Raw genomic sequence first — 12,464 nt, 5'->3', positions numbered from 1 at the left:
CACTATATAGCAGTAGGATATCACATGATGTCTCTTGGGAAGTTCTTACTTGCAGGTGTCTGAGAGGATAGAACGGAGTCAGGTCAGTCAGTGTTGAGAAACTGGGAAAAGGCTGCAGAATGTGTGGAATGGAAGAGGAAAAGTGTGGAATGGAAGAGGTGTTGAAGAGGTTGAGTTTGAATTTGATGAAGATAAAATGATAGATGGGGTGTTGAAGAAGACTGGTGGCAAGTATAGAGTAAGAAGTACCCCAAACCTAGTCCTGGAAGTGAATGAGGGTGATTTAATGCAGAAGGAAAGTTTTTATTTATTTTACTAGGCAAGTCAGTTAAGAACAAATTCTTATTTTTCAATGACAGCCTAGGAACAGTGGGTTAACTGCCTGTTCAGGGGCAGAACAACAGGTTTGTACCTTGTCAGCTCGGGGGTTTGAACTTGCAATCTTCCGGTTACTAGTCCAACACTCTAACCACTAGGCTACTCTGCCGCCCCAAGTGTGGTGAAGAGCTCTGAGTCCGAGCCTTGCATTGATGGACATGATAAAGAAGAATCTGGTCCAATAGTAGTCACATTTTCTTTTTTTATGGATTCTTGCCTTTTGACAGATCCATTTATGGTTTCAGAATGGGTGGGTAAGGAGTTGGGTGCAGCTGAATCAGTGAGGGTAACTCGTAGTGGACTTGTGATATTTGTTTGTGTTTCTTCTGCCCAGAAGGAGCTGGCGCTTCGTGTCACCTAACTTGGGTCAAGATCTGTTTCTTGCTTTGCTTTTAGGAACAAAGCGCCAGTGAAAAGAGTGATTCATGGGGTAGCGTTAAGTGCAGAGGCGGAGCAATTGAAGTTGAAGTTTCCCTGTGTGTGTGTGACGCCCACCATCTGGTGTGACGCAGACTTGGTGGTGAGCGTAGTGAAACAGAGGAGTCACTGTCAGGCCTTTTGAGTTTTGAGTCCGTCTTTACCCGACAAAGTCATGATAGGATATATCAGTTATCCTGTTAGAGCTTTTGTGTCAAACCCACTGCAGTGTTTCAGGTGCCATGTTTATGGTCATGTTGCAGTAGTGTGTAGGAGGGAGATTCTAATATGTGGGAAGTGTGCAGGAGGGCATGGGACAGAGGAGTGTGTAGTGTAGTGGTGGCAGTAGCAGAGAAGTGCTTGGGTGTACAAGAGAAGAGTTACAGGGTGTGTTGAGTGGTGGTGTTCTGTTCTCCCAGGCCGTAGGGTTAGATAGTGGAATGGGGTAGTGGGTTTTAAATTAGTGTATGGTTAGTCCCTTTTTCACATTTTGTATCACAAAGTATGATGGATATATACCCCAGTCTAGTTGGTGGCGGTAATGCAACATATATTGGATGCCAACACCCATTAAACCTCACCGAAGAAGACATCTCTTGGCCACTTGAAACCAGTTGTGTCTGGTTTGGATAGTGAGTCACAACAGATTTTCAAGCCTGGCATCTTAAAATGACCTTAGCAATCAAGTTATGGAGTTTAAAAAAAGACACAGACAGGTAAGGGCACTTTAAACAAACACATTATTGGCACGCAACGAACTGAACCTGAACTCTCCATCTTTATCAATCTAGCCTCCTATACCCCCCATAATCATACTGTTTATTTAACCTGGCGGTATCTGTTTTTTGTGTTTATCTGTTATGTGTTTCAGACACAAAGAGAGGGCAGCCACAGGCTATTGGGTGCATTCAAAGAGAAGGATTGTCTGCAGCCACATTGTTTGTGAGGCCCTGCTGATACGGTTGAATTTCAAGGTCAAGCACACTTTCTGCGGATCATTGTGATGCGTTTCTAGGAGGATGGCTAAAAACAGAGGTTTGGCTAAAAACAGAGGAACCCAGAGGAACCCTGTTCTGCTAGCGGAACCCCTCGCCAACAGCCAAGGAAATTGCAGGGCGCCAAATACAAATCAACAGAAATCTCATAAATCAAATTTCTCAAACATACAAGTATTAGGCACCATTTTAAAGATAACAAGTATTATTAATCCAGCCACAGTGTCTGATTTCAAAAATGCTTTACAGCGAAAGCTCCACAAACAATTATGTTAGGTCACCACCAACTCACAGAAAAACCCAGCCATTTTTCCAGCCAAAGAGAGGAGTCACAAAAAGCACAAATAGAGATAAAATGAATCACTAACCTTTGATGATCTTCATCAGATGACACTCATAGGACTTCCTGTTACACAATACATGTATGTTTGGTTCGGTAAAGTTCATATTCATGTATCCAAAAATCTTATTTTACATTGGCATGTTATGTTCAGTAGTTTCAAAACATGCAGTGATATTGCAGAGAGCCACATGAATTCACAGAAATACTCATTATAAATGTTGATGAAAATTCAGTGTTATGCATGGAACTTTAGATACACTTCTCCTTAATGCAACCGCTGTGTCAGATTTCAAAAAAACTTTACGGAAAAAGCATAATCTGAGAAAGGCGCTCAGAGCCCAAACCAGCCAAAATAAATATCCGCCATGTTGAGCAGTCAACATTAGTCATGAATAGCATTATAAATATTCACTTACCTTTGATGATCTTCATCAGAATGCACTCCCAGGAATTGCAGTTCCACAATAAATGTTTGTTTTGTTCGATAATGTCCATCATTTATGTCCATTTATGTCCAAATAGCTTATTTTGTTCGGTAAACAAATCCAAAAGCGTGTTCAGGTCCAGTCGGACAAAAAGTTCAAAAAGTTATATTACAAGTTGAAGAAACTTATCAAACTAAGTATAGAATCAATCTTTAGGATGTTTTTATCATAAATGTTCAATAATGTTCCATTGTCTGTAGAAAAGCAATGGAACAAGAGATACCTCTCATGTGAAATGCGCGTGACTGAGAACGAAGCTGCTGGCAGACCCCTTAGTCAAACAGCTCTCATCCGGCCCCCCTTCACAGGAGAAGCCTGAAACAACATTCTAAAGACGGTTTACATCCAGTGGAAGCCTTAGGAAGTGCAACATAACCCATATCCCACTGTGAATTTGACAAACCTCAGATTTCCCACTTCCTGTTTGGATTTTCTTCTCAGGTTTTTGCCTGCCAAATGAGTTATGTTATACTCACAGACATCATTCAAACAGTTTTAGAAACTTCAGAGTGTTTTCTATCCAATAATAACAATAATAATATGCATATATTAGCATATGGGACTGAGTAGGAGGCAGTTTACTCTGGGCACGCTATTCATCCAAATGGGAAAATGCTGCCCCCTATCCCAAAGAAGTTAACAAAGGTGCACATGGGTAACAGTGAGTAAGGTCATATAAGGGCAAATGGCATGCCATTCCCTACATAGTGCAGTACTTTTGACCAGAGCCCAAGACACAGAGGCATAAGAGGGGGAATACACAGGGGAAGGGCTAAAGAGGAATGAGGAAATTGTTATCTGAGGAGAAACAGGTTGCATCCCAAATGGCACACTATTCCCTCAAAGGTTGCACTACTTTTGACCAAAGTAGTGCACCAAATAGATAATAGGGTGCCATTTGTGTCAAAGGAAAGTCTATCTGAGAGCAGTGGTGCAAAGAGATCCATGTATTTTCTGTTCCCAAGCAGCAGTGAGAGCACACCTATTTGACATCACAAAGGCATAGGTGACAAAGACAGAGGCACAGACATCATTATCATCCATTCCACAACAGGTGTAAGAGCATGAACATGCATGAGAGAGAAGTGTAAGGGGAGAGACTCAAAGAGAGGGAAAGACTGAAGGTGAGAAGAGGCTGAAAGCATGACAACGGTAAGGTCCTACATTGACTTTGGGGAAAACATTCTGTTTTGATGGGGCAACATACAAATTGTCATTAAGGATACATCTAATCCATAACCTAAACCTAACCAGAATGACCGTTTACTCTGGCCTTACAAATAGCAGTGGCTTTTAGAGGATCATATGAAATTCAAGTCTAATGAAACAATAAAATGATTGTAAAATCATGTAAAATGGTTTAGATTATGAAGACGTAAGACACTACAATATGCCAACCTCATGTACAGCCAAAACCTGCAGTGCCAAAATACCTATGACGTACAGAGTTGCATAATCGAAATTCCATAGACACAAAAGAAGAGGATAGTCACGTAAAGGCGAAAGAAAGAAACCGGTCAAACCAGTGATATATTCATTATCTGAACTTAGCACATGTCAAAGCATTTTGATGGCTTTGACATATTTGACAATTTGCACTTTAAAAGCAGGCTTTTCAACATAATATGCAGTCAGAGAGACAGTAGTAGTTAGTTATAGATAACAAACAATCTTTCTATCTAAAAGACCAGTCAGTAACATAAATGTTTAGCAAGATTTGTTTTGAGTGTCATGTTACTGATAATCTGACAGTGGTGATGGCCAGCCAAGTGCTTTTGAGCGACAGGAACTCTCAGGGACGGTTTGTTGTGAAAATGATATGGTCGGATATCCTATACATTGGTTGGCTGTTGTGTCATCATTAAAACAGCGCCAACTTTCAGTGTGAAACTAAAGCCTTAATCCAACACTATGGCTAAAAGTATTTGTCATTGCTCATAGTTAGATGTATCTTGTATTTATGAGTCTTGGATGTTCCTCACACAGTAGACTTGATATCAGGGGGAAAGTGCAACATTTCAAAACAAAGCTCTCACTGAAGATTTGTCATGTGAAAAGACAAGCGAGAGTTTGCAGTGATTTGATGTTGTGGTTTCCCATCATTCTGCCCCCAGCCTCCTATACCCCCCAGCAAGTCATTCTTGGTGAAGTCGTCTACGGTCACCGGCTCCTATGACCTACCATCCTTACAGGAGGATTCAGACAACCAAGAGGAAAACGCATCAACGGTAAGGATGATGCCAGAAGGAAAGTTTTTCAAATGCTTCTTTGACAGTGTTACATTTTTAAAATTGCGTTTGATAGAATGATAGGGACAATGGAAGCCTATGGAATAGCCAGGGGCCAGGGGCTGCAATGTCAAGAAGCCAGTCTCCCTTTCGGCCAAACTTTGTGACGGCTAGTGACTGGAGGCCTCAGATGTCAGAGCCCCAGGTGAGCAGTAGCCAAGTGAGATCAAATACAGGACAGCACTAAACTTTTCCCCAGGCTCAATTGCTATGACAGCATTAACAAGGTATGATTCAAAGACATGAAGAAATGCACCTTATATACTGTCGTATGCAGGAGACCTGGGTTTCAAAACTCTGGATGGTCACAATAGCTACATTATCATTTCATTAATCCTAATTGGCTGTAACAGTAAAGTACTTATTATTCATATAATAATAATACTTTTGGGGTGTGCTTATATTTGTCCTGTTACACAAAAGTATGTAATGGAAATGTTTTACATTTCTTGGTGCATATCCCAACACCTGCAGAGAGTAGGGTCACCATTGTACAAAGCCCCTGCAGCAATTAGAGTTAAGAGCATTGCTCAAGGGCAGTACGACTGATTTTTTAAATTTGTGTTTTACCTTTAGGTATTCAAACCAGCAACCTTTCAGTTACTGGCCCAATGCTCTATGACACAACAGTCTATATACTGTTTAACTGCACATAATTGTGACTTTGTGATTTGTATCTCAGCCAAGTCTAACAGAAAGAAGCCAATCTGTGTACAAAATCAAGACTCAGCCCGCATTACCCCGGTGTATGTCCCACTCAGAGCCCCTGGACAAGAGACAGAACCCAGGGCTCTCCCCCAGCTATGGCAATGTGATGGATACCCAGCTGAGTCAACAACACTCTCTCTTCTCTTGTGTTTCATTATATCTAGGTTCTTCTTATCCGTTTTCCTGTCAGAACCAGCATAGGAGATGCACGCACTGCTGTGCAGAGGCAGGGGCCTCTTCCTATTCCCCCTCTCATTCTACCCTTTCTAGTCTGGCTCACTGTGTTTTGCAGTTAATGTTCCAATTATTGTTGCTAAGTGGTTTATGAACTGTTTTGACAGACCTCCAATCAGACTGGCTCCCTAACGGACTGTCAGAGCCCCCGTTTGAGCCCTCGTCCTGTTCGCCGCCCTCCAGTTCCTCCCAAGACCCATGGCACTCTTCTAAGCCCCTCACCAACTGCAAGCGGGGACTATAACAATGTTGATCGATCTAAACTTGGAGTGACTGAGAAGGTAAACCAAGAGGACCACTGAATAAGCCAGTATATAGTGTATACAGTAAGATAGGTTGAATAAAAAAATCAACCCACTACTACTCTTCTCTTGGTTTAACACAGGCCTTAGATGTGTATGGCAAAAATAAGCCCTCCCCTCCTCCACTCCCAAGGCCTCTGAGACCCCCTCGGTCCCCCATGATGTCCCGCTCCTCTTCAGAGTATGAGAGGACTCTACCTGAAATGCACCTATTACAACCTCAGGTGAGAGAGAGTACTTCATATTCATTGCAAAGAAGAAAACTGTCAATGAGATATCTTTGCTTTCTATGTATTGGTATAGGATTCCATACAACGAAAGCACAGTCAATCCCCTCGCCCTGCTCGACCCCCAGCTCGACCCAAATCTGAAACCCAGTCCTTGTATGGGGGCTATGACGTCAATAGATCCCAGAGTCCGAGGGTAAGCAACACTCATTATTAGCATCACTCAAGTAACTTTTTACGCCCTTATATCAATTCGCAACTAACATCGCCTTTGGGGTTTTTCATGTTCAATAGCCCTCAAACACAGACAATAAGAGGTCGCCTCACCCTTCACGGCCCCCACCACGGCCAGGAGGGCCCCCCTCCCACACACTGTCCCGTTCCCCCTCAGGGATCGAAACAACGACCACACAACTCCAACCCCTGCTGCAGGTGAGAGCAGTACATGCCCCTTGTCTCCAACTGGTTCTGACAGAAGCACAAACACATACGCACGTGGTGCAGTTCAAAGGATATAGTACAACATGTATTTACTGTGATATGCTGTCATTGCTTTCATCTGAGGTGAAACAAATACAGTACCTGTGTGACAGAGAAGCGTTCACAATGAAATGTGTGAAATCTCTATTTTATGTTCCTTCCTTCCTGAAACTCAAAAAGTCCCCTCATGGTTATGAAATGTACATGTGTCTTGTTGATTTGTTGTTATTGTTCACATGTGAAAACATATGTTTTTGGAACACTTCACCTGTGATATTTCATAAGTGAAATCATATGCAAGTGAAATTTCAACTGTGAAATCATTTGCAAGCATGTTTTTGGAACAATTCACGAGACCACATTTACACGTTGTCACGTGTTTAGTTTCATGTTATAACATGTTGCTTTACTTGCTGTCACATTAACTTAACTTAAACACTTGATCATGTGAAATTCAGGTTGTTTTTCTGTAAGGGTAAGGACCATGTTAGGATGTTTGTAAGATGTTCTCAAGACATTTGTTTTATCAGTCGTCAGGATGTCACGATGGTCCCAGATGGCCCCAAACCATTATAATAAAGTAATGATATGGTGGTTTTATTAGTAAGTGGTACGCTGTTGAGCTGAAACATGACCCCACCTGGGATTTGAGGTGTGCTGATCTTTCTGCGGCACCATAATGTCTGTAGCATTGCCCTTCACATTGATGACTTATAATAAGTCTCTGCACTTAGCAAAAGAGTGCCATTTGACCTGCTATTTTACTGAATCTGACTATTGTCTCATCATTGATTTAATTTATTTCTCTCAACAATTTGAGGTTTTACTGTTGTCTAACCTTCATGGGGCATATTATTGTGTTAAATGTTACTCCGGAATCACTATGCTAAATATAATAGTTTATATTGAGAGTATTATACAAAACTGAGATTTACTTTGAAATCCAAAATGTAGTAATGCAGGTGAAATCAGTTATTGACACAGATGTGGTGGAGTAGCATAAAGATCATAATGCTGTGAACCAAGAGGTTGTGAGTTCAAATCCCAGATGAGGACACTGAATAATAATTACAGAAAAATACAAAAATGGATGCATAAAAGTGACTGCTTGAATGACTAAAATATAAATCAACATACACAATGTGTGTAAAAGAAGTAAGTTGAAAATCACTGGGTGTGTATCATAATGACTAATTTGGGTTTTCACAAAAAGGAGATCTTCCACATGTGAAACCATGTGTTTTTTTCCGTAAGGAAAGGCTATGATACTATGATGAAGTTGCAGCAATAGAGTTGCTTGTGTCTGTGAAACAAAACTAAATTCATTCCATAGCCCACCAACGCAAAAGGAGGATCTCCGCCTGCTCGTCCTCAACTCCCACCCCCACCCTCGTTCACCCCCCCACCACCACCTGTAAATAAACCACCACTGTCGTATCGACCTACCACCATCTTCCACTCAGAGTCAGTCTACAGCGAGGTCAGCGAGGTTCAGGACCAATTATCTTATCTAGAAGTACTGCCTGATGAGAACACATTCCAGGTGAGAGACACACACACACACATACACACGTGCCACATCGTACCGGACAATAAGTGGATATAATCCTACCTACATTGTATTCAATAAAAATAATTACCAATGGTTTTTGTATCTCTATTATTTCAGTTCAACCCATCTAGCAGCGTCGACAAAACACACGCAGCACCACAGTTCCAACCTGGTCAACGTTATCAGAACTATCAATTCAATAAGGAAGCAGAGGTACAGAGTGAAGTCTGAAGTTATTGATTTGCATTGTAATGATTGGAGGGATTTTCTATCCTTCTTTTGTACCAATGTATGTAGTACGTCCTATTCTCAGTGTCGAAGCCAGAGCCAGGCTTCACATGAGGTTTTCCCTATTTCTGTTGCTGTTCACCTGCATTATTAGATTATCCATCAATTCAATTTGACCTAAAAACCTATTTGTACCTATTTTTGTTTTTCAGCAGGAATTTGAAAATCTAATGAGGTGGATGAAGACAGTTGGATGTGAGTTAAACATTATTACGACAGATGTACAATACCAGTCAAAAGTTAGGAGACACCTACTCATTCCAGGGATTTTCTTTATTTGTACAATTGTCTGCATTGTAGAAAAATAATGAAGACAGCAGAACTATGAAATAACACATACGGAATCATGTAGTAACCAAAAAAGTGTTAAACAAAGTCAAAATATAATATATTTTAGATTCTTCATAGTAGCCACCCTTTGACTTTTATTTTATATTTAACTAGGCAAATCAGTTAAGAACATATTTTTGATCACAGCTTTGCACACTCTTGGCATTCTCTCAACCAGCTTCATGAGGTAGTCACCTGGAATGCATTTCAATTAACAGGTGTGCATTGTAAAAAGTAAATTTGTGGAATTTCTTTCTGTCTTAATGCATTTGAGCCAATCATCTATGTTGTGACAAGGTAGGGGTGGTATACAGAAGATGGCCCTATTTGGTAAAAGACCAAGTCCATATTATGGCAAGAACAGCTCAAATAAGCAAAGAAAATGAAAATCCATCATTACTTTAAGACATGAAGGTCAGTCAATTGGGAAAATGTCAAGAACTTTAAAAGTTTCTTCAAGTGCAGTCACAAAAACCATCAGGCGCTATGATGAAACTGGCTCTCATGAGGACCGCCACAGAAAAGGAAGACCCAGAGTTACCGCTGCTGCAGAGGATAAGTTCATTAGAGTTACCAGCCTCAGAAATTGCAGCCCAAATAAATGCTTCACAGAGTTCAAGTAACAGACACATCTCAACATCAACTGTTCAGAGGAGACTCCGTGAATCAGGCCTTCATGGTCAAATTTCTGCTTTGAAACCACTACTAAAGGACGCCAATATGAAGAAGAGAATTGCTTGGGCCAAGAAACACGAGCCATGGCCATTAGACCGGTGGAAATCTGTCCTTTTGTCTGATGAGTCCCAATTTTAGATTTTTGGTTCCAACCGCCTTGTCTTTTGTGAGACAGAGTAGGTGAACGGATGATCTCTGCATGTGCGGTTTCCACCATGGAGGAGGAGGTGTGACGGTGTAGGGGTGCATGCTAGTGACACTGTAAGTGATTTATTTAGAATTCAAGGCCCACTTAGCCAGCATGGCTACCATAGCATTCTGCAGCGATACACCATATCATCTGGTTTGCACTTAGTGGGATTATCATTTGTTTTTCAACAGGACAATGACCCAAAATACCTCCAGCTCTAAGGGCAATTTGAGCAAGAAGGAGAGTGATGGAGTGCTGTATCAGATAAACTGGCCTCCACAATCACCCTGACCTCAACCCAATTGAGATGGTTTGGGATGAGTTGGACCGCAGAGTGAAGGAAAAGCAGCCAACAAGTGCTCAGCATATATGGGAACTCCTTCAATGAATCTATTTCATTTATAAAGCCCTTTTTACATCAGCAGATGTCAAAGTGCTATACAGAAACCCAGCCTAAAACCCAAAACAGAAAGCAATGCAAATGTAGAAGCACAGTGGCTAGGAAAAGACTGTTGGAAAAGCATTCCAGGTGAAGCTGGTTGAGAGAATGCCAAGAGTGTGCAAAGCTGTCATCAAAGCAAAGGGTGGCTACTTTGAAGAATCTAAAATCTAAAATATATTTTGATTTGTTTAACACTTCTTTTGTTACTACAGTATTCCATATGTGTTATTTCATAGTTTTGATGTCTTCACTAATTATTTTACAATGAAGAAAATAGTACAAATAAAGAAAATCCCTGGAATGAGTAGGTGTGTTCCAACTTTTGACTGGTACTGTATTTCGTATTATTTTACAATACATTACATTGTATTTAATTAATTTTTAAGGATGAAAGAACATGCAACTGTTCTTCTGTAATTGTTGTACTGTTCTCAGCTGTCTATGATTCAATAGATGACCATATATTACTGAGGGATAATACATTTGGTTTGTAATTGTGTATGTGTTTCTCTTTCAGGCTGGGAAAACATGCCTCCTTCATTTCATGGCCTCAGTCTAGAGGATGAAACCAGGTGAGACCAGACTAAACTCTTACTGTACACATGTGGTTAACACACCATTTCAAGGATAGAGCTTTGATCTTACATCTAATACACGCAGGCATACCATTTAATTAGCACGTCTTTTATTAAATCTGTTTTTTTTTTAAATAAATCCATCCCACCAGGGAGTTCAGCCAGAGGTGCCTCTATGTGAAAAATAGCCTCCGTTTGTTCAACTGCCTGCTAATGAAGCGTAGCGATACCCTGCGAGGCCACATCACAGAGCTCAACGACCTTGCTGAGAAGCTGGACAAAGTGCAGAAGAAAACCAAAACCATGAGCATCGCAGGGGGCACCACGGGCGTAATGGGAGGGGTGGTGGCCGTTGTGGGCATTGTCCTCGCCCCCATAACCATGGGTGCCTCCCTCATAGGGACGGCAGTTGGGGCGGGCATGGTGGCTTCGGGTACTGGGATGGGCATCAAAGCGACCATGGACAACAACAAAATCAACTCTGTGGACAGAAAGAGGCTGGAGGAGGTGGTACAGAAGTACACAGCTGAGATAGCAGACGTGGAGTTGTGTCTTTGCTTTATCCACAGTGGGATGGCTGAGCTGAGGCGGTATAACTTCCACAGGCTCCAGCATGCTGATCCTGAGGTCCTGCGGATAGCCAGGGTGGCGGAGGCAGTGCATCCTGGGTGTAATAAGTCCCAACAGTTGGGCATGAAGTCTAAGATGATCCTGCAAGGATTTGCCAGAGACATGGACCTGTATTTTACTGACAAGGATGGCCAGAGGCTGAAAAAGGGCTCTGAGACTAAGTTTGCCACCAGGATCCGTGGTGTGACCCAAGAGCTACAGGAGGAGCTCAATGAACTGCACCAAGTGTGGCAGACTTTCTTTCTAGCAGCCAGTAGATTTTGAGGTGTGTGTCTGCCGTCGTTATTGCAGTAAAGGTCTGGCAATATTTTGGACAGATGCAAGATATTGTTTTTTGGGGGGGAGGCCGTAGGGAGGTGCTCATTTTTGAAGTGGGTTGCCCTAATGAAGCCTACATGAAGCCAGCCTTTGCTGACAAGTTGCTGAAATTTCAGCCCCTGTGAACAGCCTTGGTTATCAGTGCAAACTTGCAGTGCTAATATTTGGGAGTCTCAGCCATGTACATAGGCTGACAGTAAGTGGCTTTCAGATTCAGCGGTACTGCTCGGTGTCGGCTGTTTTGTGCAGCTTTGCTGCATGGAGAAGGTGCTTTCTGTATCCATAAGTCTCCATATATCCATGAACTTTGAAATGTTTTAATCCTCTCGACTGTCATGCGATTTGTGGTTTCAAATAAAGTTTTTAAAATGTAAGAGTATGAATGTGAAATGTTTTATTATGCAGTGTGTACTGCTGAGAATATCAATGGGACATTTTATCTATATACTATTTGTGAATTATCTGAATACTAAAAAGGACATGCAATAAACTTTATTGAAAAGTTGTTGGCTCACATAAATGTGATTAGTATAAGACATCACAGGATGATTTCTAAAACTGGCCCCTGTTAACCCCCAATGTGCGGAATGATATGGTTCCCACTAGC

General features: G+C 41.6%; 1 protein-coding gene across 2 annotated transcripts; it reads left to right on the top strand.

Moving 5' to 3' along the window:
• Positions 1 to 3,547: 3,547 nt before the first annotated feature.
• On the top strand, positions 3,548 to 12,231 carry LOC112258480. Of its 2 annotated transcripts, none has more exons than XM_024432874.2 (11): positions 3,548 to 3,770; positions 4,733 to 4,846; positions 5,956 to 6,129; positions 6,234 to 6,374; positions 6,454 to 6,573; positions 6,672 to 6,809; positions 8,191 to 8,400; positions 8,527 to 8,622; positions 8,853 to 8,892; positions 10,852 to 10,906; positions 11,062 to 12,231. In XM_024432874.2, the coding sequence occupies exons 1-11, from the start codon at positions 3,762 to 3,764 to the stop codon at positions 11,801 to 11,803; spliced, it is 1,839 nt and encodes a 612-aa protein (XP_024288642.1). In that variant the 5' UTR covers positions 3,548 to 3,761; the 3' UTR covers positions 11,804 to 12,231. The 2 variants fall into 2 exon arrangements, with proteins under 2 accessions (XP_024288642.1, XP_024288641.1); XM_024432873.2 differs by having other exon boundaries at positions 8,850 to 8,892.
• The last annotated feature ends 233 nt before the right edge of the window (positions 12,232 to 12,464 follow it).

This window comes from Oncorhynchus tshawytscha, linkage group LG09, assembly GCF_018296145.1.
Source record: "Oncorhynchus tshawytscha isolate Ot180627B linkage group LG09, Otsh_v2.0, whole genome shotgun sequence".
NCBI classification, from domain to species: Eukaryota; Metazoa; Chordata; class Actinopteri; order Salmoniformes; family Salmonidae; genus Oncorhynchus; species Oncorhynchus tshawytscha.
The sequence above is the reverse complement of the archived record's forward strand: the minus strand, read 5'-3'. Positions and strand labels throughout refer to the sequence as shown.

Bases quoted from the DNA above. Each gene is read 5' to 3' on its own strand.
- LOC112258480 (XM_024432873.2), top strand. The intron at 6,375-6,453 runs GTGAGAGAGAGT...GTATTGGTATAG, and splicing joins TGCACCTATTACAACCTCAG to GATTCCATACAACGAAAGCA. The intron at 8,893-10,851 runs GTGAGTTAAACA...TTTCTCTTTCAG, and splicing joins GTGGATGAAGACAGTTGGAT to GCTGGGAAAACATGCCTCCT.